At 38.6% G+C, this 20,008-nt stretch overlaps 1 protein-coding gene across 1 annotated transcript in view; it reads left to right on the top strand.

Moving 5' to 3' along the window:
* LOC142334694 (uncharacterized) overlaps positions 1–20,008 on the top strand; it is a 56,917-nt gene that overhangs the window by 32,961 nt on the left and 3,948 nt on the right. Inside the window, exons 9-11 of the mRNA XM_075382929.1 lie at positions 8,963–9,103; positions 10,453–10,627; positions 13,161–13,426. Coding sequence (XP_075239044.1) covers positions 8,963–9,103; positions 10,453–10,627; positions 13,161–13,426 — 582 coding nt within the window. The remainder of the gene's footprint in view (positions 1–8,962; positions 9,104–10,452; positions 10,628–13,160; positions 13,427–20,008) is intronic.

The following is a 20,008-nucleotide window of genomic DNA, read 5'->3' on the forward strand; positions in this document are numbered from 1 at the left end:
CAAACCAAGGAGCTGTAGAGTTTCAAGCTGCAGTCACGATGTACACAAGAAGTGACTCCGTCACAGAGTAAAAGTGTTTTGGATCGCAGATCAACAACTTGCGAAACAACTGGTTTGAGAAACAAAAAGAAGATTTTGAGCTCATTAAGAATCGAGATCGACCAAGCAAGCTCAAGACTCTTTATCAGTAGATACTGCAATTGGACGACAAAGTTGAGGACCTCGTGAATAAGAAAGCTGAGACTCTCCGAGACACAGATATTTCTTTAAAACGCAAAGTCGAGACAGAAAAATACTTTCAATATTTGAACGCAGAGTGGTTACCGTATATTCACGGAGAAACAAACTTGACGGATCAACAGAGTCAAACTGTTCAATTGACAAGCGATGCAGAACCAAGTACCGCTAAGAATTCACAGTCTGTTGTAGGAGTTTCTCAACGAACTGTTGAAAATTGAAACCCAAACAAGGACAATGATTCAAAGGCCTCCTCTGATAAACGAGCTAAAAAGGCAGAAAAACTTGCGGCTTTAGAGAAAGACTGTGCAGCAAAATTGGGTTGAAGAAAATTGGTTTCGAATTGAAAAGGAAAGAGCTTGAAATCGAGATGCAACTTTTTGAAGAAGAGCCTTGAAACTGGAATACGAGAAAGAAGCTCTTGACGCAAGAGCATCAGATTCTAATGAAGGTGCAGCCCCTAGTATTCGAAGTAGATCACCATTCAATTGGAAAATCCCGAAGAACAAAGATGTTTCCGTTTGGCTCGATAACTCGGATAAATTCTCCAACTTCCACGATTATAGTTTCGAGCGTGCGAAAACCACGATCGAAAAGAATTATCCCAGGGTAAGCTTCAATCGCGAAGGTATACTTAAGTCACGGTCACCAAGTGGATAGCGTGCCAGCGCAGCCTGGGAACAAGCCAAATTTAAGCGCAATAAACCAAGCAGTAGTAGTCAGCTACCTAAGTTGAAGTTGAGTTCTTTCGACGGAAACCCCCCAGAGTGGCCGGAGTGGTCGAATCTGTTCAAAGCAACGGTTCACCATCGCAATACACCCGACTCAGAGAAAAAGAGCCACTTGAAAACTTTGTTGACAGGTAAAGCAAACTCAGCTATATCAGGAATGGGCTATTCGGGAGAGTTCTACGCTCAAGCGTTGGAACTCCTGGGACGGTCACTCGGAATTGTCGACGCTCAGCTTAACATATTGCGCAAACAACAACCAATTCGCAGGCAAGACTCAGCGGCTATAATTAATTACTCAATAACAATCAGCAACCTAGTTAATGTACTGAAGCAATACATTTATGAGGGTGATCTGCGTTCAAGCTCAACACTGCAAGTGGCAATTGAAAAACTGCCCCCAAACCTGAAAGAAAAGTGGTTCTTCTTCGTTGACGAGTGTCAAGAAGACAGACCCGATCTCACTCTCCTTGAAAAATGGTTAGCTCGAATGGCTTTTGTCCATGAAAGAATGCCATCAACCAAGAGCTAAGTAAGGGAAGATGATCGACCAAACTCTAACAAGGAAAAATGCTTCTCAAAATAGTCAAATATTAGTGCCAGTTCGAATGAGAACGAGACGAAGCAAATGCAAAACAATAACTGCACTAGCGGATGGCACTCATAAAATATGGAACTGTCCAATATTTAAGAGTATGAATGTCACCCGATCGCTATGCGGCAGTGAGAAGAGAACGCTTATATTATGGATCTCTGGGGAAAGGGCATGCAATCAAAGATTGTAAAGTCCACCCGTGCGTATGTACCAAAAAGCACAACAGACTGCTACACTCAGCAAACCAAATAGACGAGGGTAGTCACGCAGTAAATGTAAGCGCAACAACAATCAACCAGAGCAACCAAGTTACTAGTTTTCTTCAAATAGTTCTGGTATCGGTTCAGAGCGATGGTAATAGGTTGACTACCTACGATTTCCTCGATAGTGGGTAAACAGTATCATTCATCGATCAAAGTGTCAAGGATCAACTACAAGCCAAAGGCACGGACGTTACTTTGAATATAGCTGGCATGCAAGATTTGAGGACAGAAAAGGTTCCTATCACAATAAAGGGACTACATTCAAAGGTGAATTCGATTGAAGCGTTTGCACACCCATCAATCACGTTGGGAAACACGACATATGATTACAAGGAACTGAAGAACAACTTCAGACACCTGAATGTTCTTACTAACAGAACATTCATTCTGATGGAAGTAGGCATCATACATGGACAAGATGGCTACGAAATTCAACGTCCATTGAACTATAAGCTTGGAACACGAAGTGAGCCTTTCGCCGTCTTAACAGAGTTAGAATGGGTAGTCAGTGGTCCCATGACAGGCAAGAAAAGTCGAAATGTTTGTCATTTTGCCTTCACAGAAGATGTGAAAGTGGCAGAAAATATCCAATCATGGTGGGACATAGAAACTTATGCTTTCAAAATAATTGTTGTGAGTCAATCAAAGAAAAAGCTGCAGGCTCAGAAGTTTCTAGAGAGCACAACAACGTTTACAGGCGAGCGGTACGAAGTGGGCATGCCCTGGAATGAACCAGAACCCAATCTTCCAAACAATTACAGCTCTGCCCTTGGTCAGCTCTACTCACTGGAACGAAGATTCCAACGAGACCCAAAATTAAAAGAATTGTATCAACATTCAATTGATACAGATGTTGAAAAGGGATTTGTGAAGACACTTGGTAAATTGGAAGTCAAAGGCACTTTCGGAAAAGAATGGTACTTGCCACACCACTCAGTACTAAACCCCAACAAACCGGGTAAAGTTCGCCGTGTTTGCAACGCTGCAGCAAAATACAAGGATATATGCCTAAATGACAAGTTGTTAGCCGGACCCGATCTACTACAGGGATTGATTGGGACAATATTAAGATTTCGAGAAGGACCAATATCCCTATCCGCAGATATTGAATCAATGTTTCTGCAAGTGTAAGTTCCTGAACGGGATAAAAGCTGCTTGAGATTTCTGTGGCGACCAACAGTGAACGAACCTGTGCAAATTTACGAGTATCAACGTCATGTTTTTGGAGCAAAGAGTTCACCAACATGTGCCAACTACGCTCTGAAGCGAGTAGCCATCGATAACGAGGACGAGTTCCCAATTGCAGCAAAAACAATCCAAAACAACTTCTACATGGACGATTTCATCAAGTCAGTCGAAACACCTGAAGAAGCAATCAAGGTTTTCAAACAACTGCAACCTCTTCTCTCAAAACATGGATTTGAACTGAAGAAGTGGATCACCAACAGTGACGTGGTAACCAACGCAATCCCGGAGGACTTAAGATCAATCAGCAACACAAAGCAGGTTGAAGTAGAACCCGACAAGGAAGGTTCATCCGTGATTGGGGTTCAGTGGACGATTATCGATGATATTCTACAGGTTTGTAGAGGTACAAGAAGTTGAGAACCCAATCACCCAAAGGAAGATCTGATCTCTAGTTTCTTCAGTGTTTGATCCTCTTGGACTGTTTGCACCATTCAGTGTTCATATGAGACGACTCCTGAAGAGCATGTGGACAAAAAATGGACAACATTGGGACAACTCAGTGGAACCTAACGAAGAAGAAGAGTTTCTGAAGTGGAAAGCGCAGCTTCCAGAAGTAGCAGAAACCAGCATTGATAGAAGATACTTCAGCACAGCCAAGGACAAATGGGAACCTCATGTGTTTGCCGACGCATCTGAAGACACAATGTGCGCAGTGGCATACCTACGTTCAAAGCCCAAAGAATACCCAGCAGACTTAGCATTTGTAATTGGAAAGTGCAGAGTTGCACCGATGCGACACCTTTCCATACCACGCTTGGAATTACAAGCAGCAGTCGTGGCGGTGAGACTTAAAGAACAGATAGTGAAGGAACACGAATCGAAGGTTCTTAGTTGTAGCTTTTGGACAGACTCCACTAGTGTTCCGCAATGGATTCATAGCTCCCACCGTAAGCAACAGGTGTTTGTTGCAAACAGAGTGGCTGAGATTTTGGATACAACTAATGTTTCACAGTGGAATCATGTGAGTGGTATTAACAATCCAGCTGACATCGGGACACGAGCGATCAATGTTGACGAACTTAAGAGAAGTGAATGGCTCACTGGGCCGGCCTGGTTGAAGCAACGAGAGAACGAATGGCCTGAACAGGTGAATTTAACATTTGCCTCAGACGAACAAAACGACCAAATGGTCTTCTCAGCAAAGGATGAAGAGAAGGAGCCGGTGACTCAGTTTTTACCATTCATAGACCAGCAAGGACTTATTCGTGCCCAACGCAGAATAGGTAAAAGTCAATTGAACTTCGAAACCAAGCATCCAATAGTGTTACATTGGAAGCACCATGTAGTTGAAATATTCTAGCAAAATGAACATAAGAATAGTCATCACGAAGGTACTGAACATGTCAGAAACATAGTTCAGCAGAAATTCTGGATCCTAGGCATGCGAAATGCTTTGAGATGGATCAAAAACAAAAGCATCAGATGTCGAAAGTGAAGAGCCCAAACAAAAGCACCAGTAATGGCAGATCTACTTGAAGAGCGATTGGTCGCATCAACATTGTTCGCGAATGTGGGTGATTTCGGACCACTCACAGTAAAGATCTGTCAAAGAAACGAAAAGCGTTGGTGCTGTCTGTTCACATGCCTTACTGTAAGTGCGATACATATAGAGATTGTACCAAAACTAGACACTGATTGTTGTCTGAACGCAATTATGCGATTCATTGCTCGAAGAGGCAAACCGGTCATAATGATTAGCGATAACGGGACATACTACGAGTATGTAGTAGCATGGAGCAAAAGGCAAATTGAAGAACATCTGATTCAACAAGGTATCAGATAGAAGTTATACCCACCTGCAGCACCACACTTTGGAGGAGTGTGGGAAAGACTGGTTAGGAGTTGCAAGAAGGCAATGTATGCAGTGCTGGGCAATCGATCACTCACGGAAGATGTTATGTCAACCACGATGTGTCTTGTTAAACAGACGCTGGATGCTAGACCGCTGACACAGGTCAGTTCTGATGCTACCGATTTAGAAGCTATTTTTCCAAACCATTTCCTACTTGGCAAGAAGAACCTTTGTTTACCGTATCTATCAGTTGCAGAGCAATTTGTTAATCAAAGAAAGCTCTTCCGACAAACACAAGCTTACGCAGACCTCATCTGGGACAGATTTCGTAAAGAATGCTTGCCAACGTTGAACAGTCGAAAGAAATGGCAGACCACAACGGACAGAAGTCTTCAGCAGTGTGATCTTGTGTGGTTAGTGGAAGACAGTGACAAACGTGGATATTACAATCTGGGTCGAATAATCGAAACCTTTGAAGGTTCTGACGGAGTGATTCAATCAGCGACAATCCCAACGAACGATGGATACTACAAAAGGCCAGTAGTGAAGCTCGCTCCAGTACTACCAACTGGCGATGATGTTTTCACGAAGGAAAGCAGGGCCGGCGATGTTGGAGCTGAGCTTAAGGAATAACAAAATTGCGTAGAACAAAAATTATTACTGTGTTCTATTATTATCCGGATTATCTATCCCCCTAGCGAGAAAACTGTGTATAGCAAATCAGAAACAGCCGCTTATGCCACGTCAGCAGAAAAATTGTTAACAAATTGAACAAAAATAAGAACACACAATCCCAATTTGTCTTGTCAATCTAGCAACTCGAGCTAGCACTTAAACTCAGCAATAAAACTGTTGAAATATTATAGTCTTGAGCAGTATATTTGTTACTGCGTCTTGCAAAAACCAAACACTTGAGCAGTATAATTGTTAAATTGATACTGTGTCTTGATACCAAAAATTTGTCTTGAGCAGTATTCTATCTAATATTGTGTCTTGTATCGAAAACGTCTCGAACAGTGAATTCAATTTTCTGTGTCCTGATTTCCAATCTTCAACTCGTGAGTACTCTGCGAAAATCGCAACACACACATCAAGGTTTAAGTTAGAAACAAATTTTTCATAACACTTCTCAGGCATATAATTTTGCCTTAGATTTGTTTCATCAAAACGATTGAACTGGTAAACATATAGAGATCCCGTATTGTGTGATCTGAGGACCCAGTTCAATTGAGAAAAAATCCAAAACTAAGTTAGTTAAATTAGTTAATGCAACGGTAAGTACAGCAGAGGGGATATACAGTTACAAAAGCGAACTGCATAAACGAAGTATCCAGACGGATTTTGTAACCACTCAGAACGAACTGGGCGGTGTAAAACTTTCTTTGTGAAACACAAGGAGAGCAGCCGTTGCAAGTACATCTTGCAACATATTCTTTGAAATGTTTGTAGGATCATAGTGGAAGTGAACCAGGGTGCAACAATGGTTCTAAATCAATTTAGCTGCTCTTTGTACTGTATATGCACAAAGTAATGTGAAAAATATTCCAGATTGTGATACATTTTTCTTTTAACATTTTTCCAAATTATTTTAAACAGTTATACGATGCTCAGAAAGATCTTACAAATAGATGCATTAAGAGACTTCTTTTTTTTGCGCTCTCAGAAATTTTTATTAGTCCAGGAGAAAAAAGCAGTCCTGTAATCAGGTGATCAAAACTATATTCTTTTTATTTCAAAAAAATTGACAATTAATTTCTTGGAAAGACAAGCAACATTGTCGACAAATTTAACCAAAAACGAGATGATGCGCACAAGAAACCCAATGAGAGCAGAGCGTGACCAGAACAAGTTTTTAAAATTCTTTTTGGATAACTATCCGTCTAGCTGGATATAGCAATCTGACCCCTCCTCTCGCAGTTTTCTTTCTAGATAGGCAGCCAATCAGCTTGCAAGTTCTCGATTGAAGAATCATTTGCAAGAATGCGGTAATTTCTTTTCACTCTTCCAGGAACAATTTTTGACTGAAAACTTTACTTTTGTTAAGTTTTTTGAAGAGAGGCAGTCTCAATCCCATGTTTTTGCACGTGATTACGGCATTTAAGAAAAATATGAGCAGAGGAAGATCACAAGTCAAGTTCACAACTTTTTTTTGTTAAGTTCACAACTCAATTCATCGCAGACTAATAAAGGCTTACTTGAATCACAACGATGCGATCGATTTTTTTGGGTCAAATTGAAGATTTTGTAATTCTGTTATAATCACTTTGTGAGTGCAATTTAATCTGTGAATATCAGTTTGCGATATGAATGTTTTCTAATAAGAAAATTGCATGAACAGTGAAATCCATTTTTACCCATTAGTTAAAAACGGAAGTTTAATCAAGCCCTTTTGGAATTGAGAGTTTCTTGTACGATTTTCGGATATTTTGGTCTGACCATTTTGCGCCAGTATGACCATGATAATATTAATGCAAAAATTGGGAACAGCTGCATTTCTTTTCTACTGTTTCTACTTCTGTACCGTACTGTAATTTTAGTCGGAAGTAAAAAAGTTTCTTCCCAATTAAAAACAAATCAACCTCATGATGACGAAATTAAACAAAATATTATCGAGTCTGTCACGTGTTTTTGTTTTTATGTGACAAGATCTAAAAATTTTAGCGGGATAACAAATTATCAACAGCGACTGGTGACAAAATTTCTTGGATTAAAATAAACTTTTTGTTTTGACGGCCTGGCAAAAATAAGAAAATTTTATTTTTTCTCTATTTTTTTAACTAAAATTGAGTTTTAATCTGCAAGAAGGTTTTTTTGCTGTGCATTATTGACAAGAATACTTAAACTAAAAACGCATCAATTCGGCTCTTGATTTGAATGTAACGTTTTTGAAAATACTTTTGATTTCAATGGATTTCTTCAGCTGTTGGTCTTCGGTGGAAGCAGTTTTTTTAAATGAAAACTGCTATTATGTTCATAAATTGATGATTAAAATGTCTGTGTTATTGCATTCAATGCGCTTTTCCTTTTGTAAAATGTCGCAGTATAAAAACGTGTTTCTTTTACACTCAGAAAAATTTTCGTTTCTTAACTAAACCGTGCAAGTTCACAACTCAATTCATCGCAGACTAATAAAGGCTTACTTGAATCACAACGATGCGATCGATTTTTTTGGGTCAAATTGAAGATTTTGTAATTCTGTTATAATCACTTTGTGAGTGCAATTTAATCTGTGAATATCAGTTTGCGATATGAATGTTTTCTAATAAGAAAATTGCATGAACAGTGAAATCCATTTTTACCCATTAGTTAAAAACGGAAGTTTAATCAAGCCCTTTTGGAATTGAGAGTTTCTTGTACGATTTTCGGATATTTTGGTCTGACCATTTTGCGCCAGTATGACCATGATAATATTAATGCAAAAATTGGGAACAGCTGCATTTCTTTTCTACTGTTTCTACTTCTGTACCGTACTGTAATTTTAGTCGGAAGTAAAAAAGTTTCTTCCCAATTAAAAACAAATCAACCTCATGATGACGAAATTAAACAAAATATTATCGAGTCTGTCACGTGTTTTTGTTTTCATGTGACAAGATCTAAAAATTTTAGCGGGATAACAAATTATCAACAGCGACTGGTGACAAAATTTCTTGGATTAAAATAAACTTTTTGTTTTGACGGCCTGGCAAAAATAAGAAAATTTTATTTTTTCTCTATTTTTTTAACTAAAATTGAGTTTTAATCTGCAAGAAGGTTTTTTTGCTGTGCATTATTGACAAGAATACTTAAACTAAAAACGCATCAATTCGGCTCTTGATTTGAATGTAACGTTTTTGAAAATACTTTTGATTTCAATGGATTTCTTCAGCTGTTGGTCTTCGGTGGAAGCAGTTTTTTTAAATGAAAACTGCTATTATGTTCATAACTTGATGATTAAAATGTCTGTGTTATTGCATTCAATGCGCTTTTCCTTTTGTAAAATGTCGCAGTATAAAAACGTGTTTCTTTTACACTCAGAAAAATTTTCGTTTCTTAACTAAACCGTGCAAGTTCAGGAGGTTGTGACCTAAAATCACCTGGCCTGAAATTTTATCGTTTTCAGGGATGAAATTAGCGAGCTGCAAGGCGATGTGATGACGCAATCACAGTTGATGAGAGACTACAGTGAACAGTTGGAGAGGGCTCAGATTGACTTTGACGCACAGTTGGATCGCATCACTGCGCAACACCAGGAGGACTTAGAGTTAGTTCACATATTTTAACCTCATCCAATGTCATCCTAGAATTTAATGAAATTAGACGCAAACAGGGTACACAAAATGACGTTCTAAAGATTACCCAAGTGAGATAAAAAAATAATAATCATACAGAAACAAGATTTTCGGTTAAAAGTGACACACAACAAATCGGCAATATTTGAATTTTTAATGTAAAGTTACACGATTCTCGCGATTTTGCTCTCACTGATTTTACGCGATTTGTGCGAGTTATCATGTAAAAGCGCAATTTTTAGCGTAATTTTAAACATTTTTATAATTTCACGTTAAAAAGGAAAAAGTAATAAGGCCAGAAACCAAAAACATGCGGTTTCACATGGAAAAATAAAATAAAATTTGTGTACATCGGTGAAAGAGATGATTAGACATAGAGTGAAAGAGATGATTAGACATAGAGTGAAAGAGATGAATAGACATAATTTGTACACAAATTTAATTTTATTTTTCCATGTGAAATTGCATGATTTTTCGGTTCTGGCCTTATTACTTTTTCCTTTTTAACGTGAAATTATAAATATGTTTAAACTTGCGCTAAAAATTGCGCTTTTAAATGATAACTCACACAAATCGCGTAAAATCAGTGAGAACAAAATCGCGAGAGTCGTGTAACTTTACTTTAAAAAAAATCAATTATTGCGAAAAATTTGAGCGTGGTTAAGTCTGATCAGAGGTTAAGTCTTTTCCGTCTGGGACCTCAGCCTAGATAATATCACTGAGCCCTATAACATGTTGTATTTCATGTTAAAGGAAACATCGAACCTCGTGAAATAGCACAAAAATACTCGATGAATGATATGGCTATTGTCCTATTGATCATCAAGTATGCGTGAGTCCACCTATTAAAATTGCTGTACGGGTAAGCATCTTTAATCCCACCGTTTTTCAGAAGAGACAAAAATACTATTGGACAACCTAAATTGGCATAAGGTTAAGGTTTTGAGTTGGGATTAACAATTGCGAATTCGATGTATATGTACAAAATTCGATTTTTTGTTGCATTTCCAAATATTTGCTAATCAGGTTTATAATTTACAAATATTTCCAATTATTACGCATCATTGACCATAAAGTGAATGTACAAATTTTTGCAAATAAAATTTTTTTGAGGACTGGGATGTTCAAATGCTAGGGTTAGATGAACATGAGCAATTGAGACCCAGTGCGGCAACGATTCTATGGTGCAACGTATTTGCGAGCATATCGTGTGACGAAATAAACTGGATAGCATTGATGAAAAACTTGATGCGCAGCTATCATAGAGTGTAACACGATACTTCGGGAAGAGCAACAAAAAGTATATTTGTGCTTTTGTTAGAATAATGAGGCACACACAAGAAAGGGCCATGGATCAAGTGAGACAGCAGGGGGAGAGGGAGAGGGCTCACATGGCATCCGAGCACAAGCACGAACTACTGAAACTGAGAACCCAGTTGGAACGACTGGATGGGCGTAATTGTACTCTGAAGGAGAAACTGATGGACTATCAAAGGGTGCATATAGAAATTTTTAATTGCTCTCAAACCAAATTCGTAGCAATTATATCAGTCCGGTCGGTCGTTTTTGAATGCAATTTTTCGCTTGACCAATTTTTCGTCTGACGCTTTTGACTTTTCGTCCTCAAAAATGGGATGAACAGGGAGCGCCCAGCGGGCATTATGTGCTCTTAGAGCTTTTCAGCTCTGTTTCAGCTCAAACTGTTTTGGAGACTTATACTCATGGTGTGAAGGGTGGTTCTTAGAGGTTGAAGACAACCCCACTGTTGACCCCCCCCCCCACTCCACTATTAGCCAAATTCATTTAATCTATGTTATAAAAAATGAAGTGAAAAATGTGCTCAATGACGAGTCAAATCCAGCCAATGAGAAATTGAAGAAAAATCACCTCTCGTGTGTATGCTATTATTCACATAACTTCAGTCAAAGTCAGCAAGATTTTGCAAAGAAAGCTGAAAATTCAAACAATAAAATGAGTCTAAGTAAACCGAACAACTGTGAAGCAATCAACTCCAAGCAGATTAAAAGCTGACCCTGTTCTAAGTTGACTGTGAATTTTGAGGTCAAATAGCTTGCAGAGGAGAGCTTGGTGTGAAAATTAAGAATGACGTTCGGTGATTTCCTTGGAAGAAAAACAGTTTTCCTTCTTCCTGCTGCCATTTTTCTTTTTTTCTCATCTCTTTTTTTATTCTAAAAGCGAGTTTTTAGCTCTTTCTTTTTTCCTAGTTTATTTATAGTCTATTAAATTTTTCGCTTGAATTAATTGTCATTTAAAAAAATGTCGTTGTTAATGCCAAAAACTACTTTCGGTCTGTGTAGCTTTAAAACTATTTACAAAATGTCGGAGCAGAAAATGAAAAAAGCGGATTATCACGTGCCCCCTTTTATGATGCAGTATGCGCTCTATAACAAAGGTTTTTAATGATTTGAATGTTCTTATGCTGTTTTTAAGTCCGCAAGTTCACTTTTATTTAAATTACTGAGACTTTACAGTTGAGTACTTCTGCTTACAGTTGAGTACTTCTCAATATTGTTCCAACTTAAAAATTATTGACAACTGATAGTGAGCAATAGAACGGAAAGTGAAAAAAAGATTATTCACAAATTATAATAAAATTAAATTCAGCAAAATTAATGTGGTTGCTTTTGTTTATACATTCCTGCCAAATTCACTATAGTAAAGAAAATTAGAAAAAATTTCTAATAATTTTAAAAATCAAATTGTTTTGCAAAATAAAAACCTCAGAAGATGTTTGAAGTGACTGGGTCTGAAAACGGAAATATGGCGCTGCCAACTGGGGAAACAGCGTTCGGCAAATCTTGCGCTGACTGTTTAGACAATTTTTAAGTGAAGTGTATTGAAGAATAAAACAATTATCACAGACCGTTACTCGAAGAGCTTGAGTTTTTTCGGTATTTGTCCCACCATAGATTCTACAGAAAAAAAAACTCATTTCAGAAACAAAGAAATCTTAGAAACAATGGCTCGGTTCAGAAATTGTTTCAGTTTTGACAAAAGGATCCAACCAAATTTCAAAGTAATGACAAAAACAAAGAGGCAGTTTTTTAAAACTTGTCATTAAATTAATCGAAATGAAAACAAAATCTCATCTTGATGTAGATAGATTTAAGAAATTTTTTAATGGCACAAAAATGAACGATTGCATGTTTCAGTAAAAATTTCGCAAGTTTAACCAATTTCAAATTAAGCATTCTAATGAGGTCAAATTTATCTTTATATAAAGCCCTGCTGCATGTTTTTTAACGGACTGGTTCAATTTTTGATCTGATTAGCTCAACCTGTTTTGAAAGACTTCGCTACTTCTAGCTATTGTCAGTATTTGTTCGGTAGTGTTGGTTTTACGTTTCCAGAATTTTAAAAAACCTTCTATACGATAAATCATAAAATTTTTTTTCGGAAATGAATTTCTTCGGTTATTACTGAGGACTGAGGCCGACTGTACACGAATTGATAACGTTGTACTTGCATAGTTGCTCTCAATTAGCTCAAATTGCCAAACTGTGCTTCAATTTTATGCCGAAAAGGTGATCCTGCTCAGTGAATAGTTCTGATACCCCTTAGTATCGTATGTAAACAAACATATAAGCGTGCTAAACAACAAGATAAAATTTTGCACGGAGATGACACGGCTATAAAACAACAGCATCTAATGAGGACTTTGAAAACGAAATTGGACCCTATTAATGATTACTTTATTGAAAATTTATCATTTCTTTTTCATCAATAAAAGTAAATTGACCTTTATTGGTACACTGGCATGCATACTCGATTATGAACGAAGCTACTACTGGTTAACAGCTTTCTAATAAACTCAAATCAAACAGCCGCTCATTAGTTCCATATATAAATGTGAAAACAATGAAATAAGTTCTTTTCAGTTACAGTTCCCACCCCCTTGCTACAGTATTTTAAATATATCATAATGGGGGGGCTATATAATTATAATTTCATGCAAGCCGTATTGGAACGCACCTGGAACTTCGGGTTGATTACCGCAATGTGTTATAGGAGAGCAAGCTACATACACAGACGATATCCAAGCTAGAGAAAGAGACGAAACATCTAATGTACGAGCGATCCTGTCTAGAAGAACAAGTCAGAACACATCACTTTGAAAGTCTAGATGGGGCGAACTCAAAGTTGGGCTCAGGAATGCATGGGTTGCTGAGGTTGGATGGTTGCCATGACAACTCAGGCGCTGTCTTCAGTTCCCCTGAATCGACATTGAAATGGGACACAATTTCGGAAGGGAGTGAAGATGTGGAATATAACAGGTCAGCCCACCTTATTTTTACAGATTTGAATCAGGATTCAAAATATGAAAAGGGCCTAACGCCAATTCAATTTCAGTACTTGGCAAGAATAATTGCAAATATTACATCAGCAGCGATTCAGAACTAATATTGTATCATTTTTTTACCTGGAGTCTTCTGCGCCTTTCGAAAGACTTTTCGAAATGTTGGTTTTGACTTGTGAATCAAGTTGCACGCGTTGCCCAAGTTTTGGCCAAGGCTTAGAAAGAAATGTATGTAGACTTGGACAGTACTATAATAACAGAACCATAATGAACTTTTCATTTTACACTAAGTGAATTAATACAAATCTTTGTTATCAAACTTTGATTCGGAATCAAAAGTTTTTGCTCATTAAAGGTTCAAATAGGTGTGTTTTTTGTTGAAGAATTCTTCATTCTTCTCCATCGCTCCCTATAACATCAGTGCTGTTCTCCTTAAATTTCAGAATTCTTCTCGTTTCAATCTTCATTGAACTCTTGAAAATTATTTATGTTCTCCCCGCTCGTTGGGTGAGACAATATTTACAAAAACGAAGGTCCCCTCTCATTGAGCGACACTTCTCAAAAGACTCCACTCTTCTTGGAGTTCACAAGGTTTGCCCAAAATAGAAATTGTCCAAAAATGTTGCAAAAGTTGGGGTTACGAGACTCGTGCAAGCAACATTGTAGCCGATCCTCGTACAATCACAACGGAAACCGACTGAGCCAATCTATCAAAAGCGATAGCATGTCCTCGCGACTGATAATTCCTGCTGTCAGCTAACAGAGCTATGCGCTTTAACGCTTTCTTGAGAGCAACTGACAGACCACCCAATGACTCAACAGCAAGAGAAACAAACAAAATTCCTTGCTCAGAGCAATTATTTTCGTGTTGTGCATACTTTCGCTCTTCGGCTGCTTCAATCGCGTAACCAGACGTGCCGCATGATTTATAATGTTTGATTGCAATGGTGAAGTTACGGTGACGTCTAGAGCAGCTGGCCGACCTGATTTTCATGAAGGCAGAAATGTCGCCAGGGCGAGAACCGTTTCCTGCAATAAGGTTCCGTTTTTCGATGACTGGGGACAACTTAGCTGCTGAGCAAGCTGATGCAAAACGGTCACGAATCCTGTCATGCCGAGAAATTGCATCCCCTCTTCCGGGACAGATGACGGCGTGGTCACCAAAAATGTCAACGGTCCCAGACCTGCAGTAAGGGCATTTTCTTTCATCTTCATAAACTGCAAAACCTAGTCTGTATTTGACACTAATTTGAAATTCACTAGGACTCAGAGGGAGACCTAAAGCAGGAACTGGAGGTGCCGCAAGCCATGCGCCGGAATGAGGCAAACAGAAGGATTGCAGTCTTGCTTTCTCCCTGTTTGACGACTGATTTCTTAGCAGCTCAGAAAACTTTTCAGTATCTACAGCTTCTTGAATTTTCTTTTGTGTGTAGGAATTCAAATTGAAAGGTTCAAGGCCTGCATAGAGTTCCTTAAAAACTCTACTGTCTGACGTGCGCTGGTGTGTAATTTTCTGAACCAAGTCATCAGATGCTAACACTGAGACCACATATGCGGCTCTGTATTGCTCTTGCGATTGTCGTACTCCGAGGCGAGAAATGTTTATTGGCAAGGTTGACTGCATCCACGCATTTTCACAAGTGATAGTACCTACTATTTGATCTAACGCATCCCGTTGGCTGGAATCGAAGACTTTTAAAACTTCGATCAGATGTCTTTTCGGCGTGTTAATGCGTAGAGAGTAGACTAACTTTGGTGTCCCTAGGCAATAACGAAGTATGCCGAGAGCACATTGAGGATCATCCAGATAACTCAAATTTTCCAAGAGCGACACAACCTTCTGAACACGTTTCTCCAGGCAAGAAACAACTGGTGATCCGACTGCGGCACCCAGTACTTCAAAACCATTGCCCATATTTCTTGTAACTTCTCGATCAACTGAGGGTAGATCAACGATTGACCAGAGTTCGCTCTTGTCTTTCCTCAAATACAGTCCCCTTTCTGGACCTTCATTGGCTAAGATATCGAGCGTAGTTCGGGTTTGATCATCTGAACCTGCAACGAAACCATCGTCCAAATACCAAGTGTGCTGGGTAAGATTTGGCACCGCGTCTCTTATTTTTTCTATAACAGGCCAAAACGTCAACGAAAAGAGAAGTGGATCCAGGGGATCTCCTTGTTGAACACCCGATTCACTTTGAAGACTGGCGTTATTATACAGTAGTGGCACATACTGAGAGTAGCAAAATATGTGAAGGCTGCAATACCTGGTATGAAATCGCATTCTGCTTGCATTAAGTGTGAACGCTTAACCGAATTAAAGGCATTTCGGAAATCAATCTGAAGCACTCCTTACTTAGAGTCAGCGTTGAGGATCTTTTCGTAGGTGATTTTCGTAGAGTGGATAATTGCTTCCGCACCTCCGCTGACTCCATCCCCTAGCTGAATGGAATCGAACAACTCAATTGCTTCTGATTTTGCTTCCTTCACTAAACATTTAGCAATAAGGCAACTCAGGATTTCACTGACAGCTATTGGGCGTGCTCCTTTTTTCTTTTTGGATAGAGTGGTGAGCGATGCGCTGCAGAGGGCTTTTGAAACAAATGAAGGGAATTTACCCCTGCTTCCTGTATTTACAAACCTTGTTATTGCTTTAAGGGCGGATTCAGAGTGGTCGGCAGCAGTACATTCCACTGCGTGCAATAGATGCTCTGGATATATCTTGGAAGGACCAGTTGCAGTTTACTAGCTGAAAGTTTTCAATTGTTCAATAACTATGTTATCGCTAAATTGATACGCACTTGAAGCGACATTGTCTGGTTGGTGCAAAGTTGGAGGCGCTTCTTTGGTTTTGGTATGTAGCTCCTCTAGTGCTTTCAGAGTAGCTCTGCTATTAGGCGCAAGTCCCTCTGATGACAGGATTTTTGCGGCGCGACCAAATTGACCTTGCAAACATAGATTTTAGCTCTGCTGGCTAATTCTTCTATTCCGTTTGTGGATTTTTTCTTCGCTTGTTTCATTGCCAATGCTTCTGTCCAAAGGTTTGCATATTCACCCGCATTCCATCGATCGGTGCGATCGGAAAGCCGCTGATTCTGATTTCGTTTTTGAGTTTTACCTCATCGGTTGCTCGCACGCAGGATGCACTTCGAAACAGAAAACAATTTCTGCCAATTTAGTTCGTCATCTGGTGTTGCGGCACAATCATCCAGGATGCTGGTCAGCAGTTGTGACCACTTAGTTCTCAATTTGACCGGAACGAAGCGACATGTTGGAACATGTGAACTAACTATTGTTTGTAAACAGGGCAGTTTTTTGTTCTCGTTCAGTATTGTTTGTGCAACGTTTTCAAAGAAATTATCATCAAACTGGTTTTGTTCACACGACGCGAGGAGTAGGTCAATTTTATCTGAAATTTATTTTGTTAATTTTTTGCTATTCTTCAAGTTATGTTTGTGCTTCGAATAGGCCAAAATTGATTTTGCATTAAACCACGTGTCGTGCTCTGAGCCCCAATCATTTTATCTAATTTGGTTTCATGCCCCGAGTTTTCTAACACTTGTACCTTATAGAGTTTATTGACAGTCTCCGGGATGAAAAGTATGGTTCCTGTCGTTGTGTGGAATTGCTCTTTTACACTCAGGTCTTGAAACTTTTGCGTCAAACCAGTATTTGCATCACTGATGGGGTCAGAGTCATCAATGATGTCTCGTGAGCTAGCATTATCTTGAGACTGGATTTGCAGACGAACACTATCGTTCACAACAGCTTTTCTTAGATTGTAATTCTTTTTTCCCATATTCGAAACTGTATTTATATCATACGGGGGATTGCAAAACGTTAAAAAAGTGAAAAACGGGGGATTGCAAAACGTAAAAAACGAAGTGCTTTCCCGAATAGAAGGTTCTTTTTTTTGATAGCTAGAATTTTGACCGTGTTGTTGTCAACCACTAGTTTTTTGATGACTTGCCTAGGAATTTTTAGGACAAAAATTTTCTCTGAAGTGTCCTTGTCCTCCCCGTTGTGGCTGTTTCTGTTGCAGTACTAGACTGTTTTTTTTAAAGGGCTACCGGCTGTACGACGTTGGAGGGGGGGGGGGGGTGATCAAGAACAATCTCACCGGGTTTTGAAGCTCGGTCTTGAACTCTTGAGATAATTTACTTCAATAAGGTTGTTCCAAATTTTAAACGAATTCAATTTCGAGCTTAGCTCTCATCAACTCGGCGACTTAATTTCAACGCACGTGTTTGGATCGTTAGTACTTGTTTGATCGGTACTCTAAACAACGTTTGATCGGTGTCAAAACAACGTATTTTTCTTGCCATCCTTGAGGAAATGAAGTAAAGAACACTTTGTTTCCAAAACTCAGTTGCCATTTTTCTTTATCAGGAAAATAAGAAACTATTAACAACACATGCGATAAAAATCTGGACTCTTTTTTTTAAAAGAAAAGTCGCCTCGCATTGTTAAGAACTCAATTACCTAAAACTTTTTTCTAAACTTTCTTATTGATATTAAGTTTCTTCTCAAGAAATAAATTATTTTTCTCTGACCGTAAAAGGCTTTGCAAATGCATTTTACAAGAATTCGACATTGAATGAATAAACTGAAGTGTGCACAAGATGGTGGCCCTGAAATATGTTCCTGGACTTACCACCCAGTGTATTACATACTTGATAGTATTGTATTAATAATGCTATGTATTAGAGTAATTTCAGTCCGTTTTCACAGTGATTAATATTATGATCATGCCAGACTACATCATGATCCTGGTGATTTTCCAGGGTAACGTTTTTACTATGATTTTAGTCTGATTTTGCTCTTATAAGAATAAAGTAAGTCTGTTTAAACCATACCTTGAGAAACGAACTAACTATGTGTAAACTTAGACTCAGCTTCTGTGAACTGAAACAACTCTGTATCAGCACTTGAGAAAACCAGCACTTGAGCATTACCAAGGTTGAGGTCCAGACCCAAATTTTTGTCTGATCAGACTTTCCAGACAGAAATAATCTCTGAGCAGACTTTCCAGACGGAAATTAACCCTGATTAGACTTTCCAGACCCAAGTTACCTCTGATCAGAATTTCCAGACCATCTTCACACCATGGTCCAGACTCAAATTCAGACCATTGCCCAGACCTTAATCAGACTATGATCAGACTTAAGTGCGCTCAAAGAGGTTATGATCAGACCCAGTTGCGCTTGCAGCCATTTATAATCAGACTGAAGCGCGCTCGTAACCGGTTCTGATCAGACTCCAGTGCACTCGAAATAATCTGATCAGAGAAAGGTTTTACTTATGAACAAAACAAATTTTGCTTTAATAAATTCATTTCATAAAAACTGGTTTTTGCAGTATTTAATCCATCTAAGGAAAGAACAAACAATCATAAAAGAATTGCGGAAAAGGAAACCCAACAGTTGGGAACAAATTTTGTTTAGTGTACCGTTTGGTGTATATTTCTGACTCAATGGATGAGTTTAGACTGCTTTCTATAAGAAACATTGTGGTCTCCAGTTAATCAATATTTCCTCTGAAGGGGGCCGGCCTTTGCTATCAGCTGGACTCCTTTTTTATGATCAGAGCTATCGGACATTAGATGAGTCCCTGATGAGAACGCTGCTTTATTAATGCCTCTTGGCAGAGCCAACATCTCTCAGTAAAAAATTGAAAAATAAGGCTCCAAAATGGTCCCTGATTAGACCCAATTGCATTCGAAAACAGTTCTGATCAGACCCAATTGCGCTCGAACTGTTTATGATCAGAATCAAGTGCCCTCGAAAACGCCTATGATCAGACTTTTCAGACCAAATTGACCACTGACCAGACCATCTCCAGACCATGGTCCAGACTGTAGTGCGCTCTAACTTCCGGCCAGAACCTGTAGTTTCGGTCTAGGAACACGCTCGATTGGGTGTGCGCTCGATTGGGTCTGATCATAAATCAATTTGGTCTTTACCTCAATCTGGAAAATCTAAATCCTTTTCTTTTTAGAAAAAACGCGAGAAATCAATTCAATTCTTATTGATTTGTTACATTATTGAAATAAATACAAATCAAAAGCGTCATCCAATATTCAGCATCATACCTGAGATGCAAAAAATCAAAAGCAACAAAGTTTTTAAGTTTCAGAAAAATCTGTAATGATGTTGCAAATGCAAAGTTCTACACTACGCAGTTAATTTCCAAAAAATGCTCCATAAACTTTGCGTGTTGTGGAAATAAAATCGTTTTGAGCATGTAATTAGTGTAAAATTTTGTTGCCTGAATTTAATTAGTAATTAGTTCAGAACAAATTCAAAAATTTAGTCGTTCTTGTGAACAGTGCTATGGTTAATTTCAGAACCACTAATTGTCTTCCGAATACACAGTTAGTATCAAAAGGGACATTTCTGAAATAAATCGCCAATTTGGCTTTCTTTCGTTTCGGTAATTAGATTCTGTGTATGTGGGGAAAGGGGAAATTTGAAGCAAATATGAACTAAATTAGTCTAGTGTCACCCGCTTACAACTATAATCTTAAAACATAGGTCATGAAAAACCCGACAAAGTCGAG

Source organism: Convolutriloba macropyga, chromosome 2 (genome assembly GCF_964194025.1).
Source record: "Convolutriloba macropyga chromosome 2, txConMacr16.3, whole genome shotgun sequence".
NCBI classification, from domain to species: Eukaryota; Metazoa; Xenacoelomorpha; order Acoela; family Convolutidae; genus Convolutriloba; species Convolutriloba macropyga.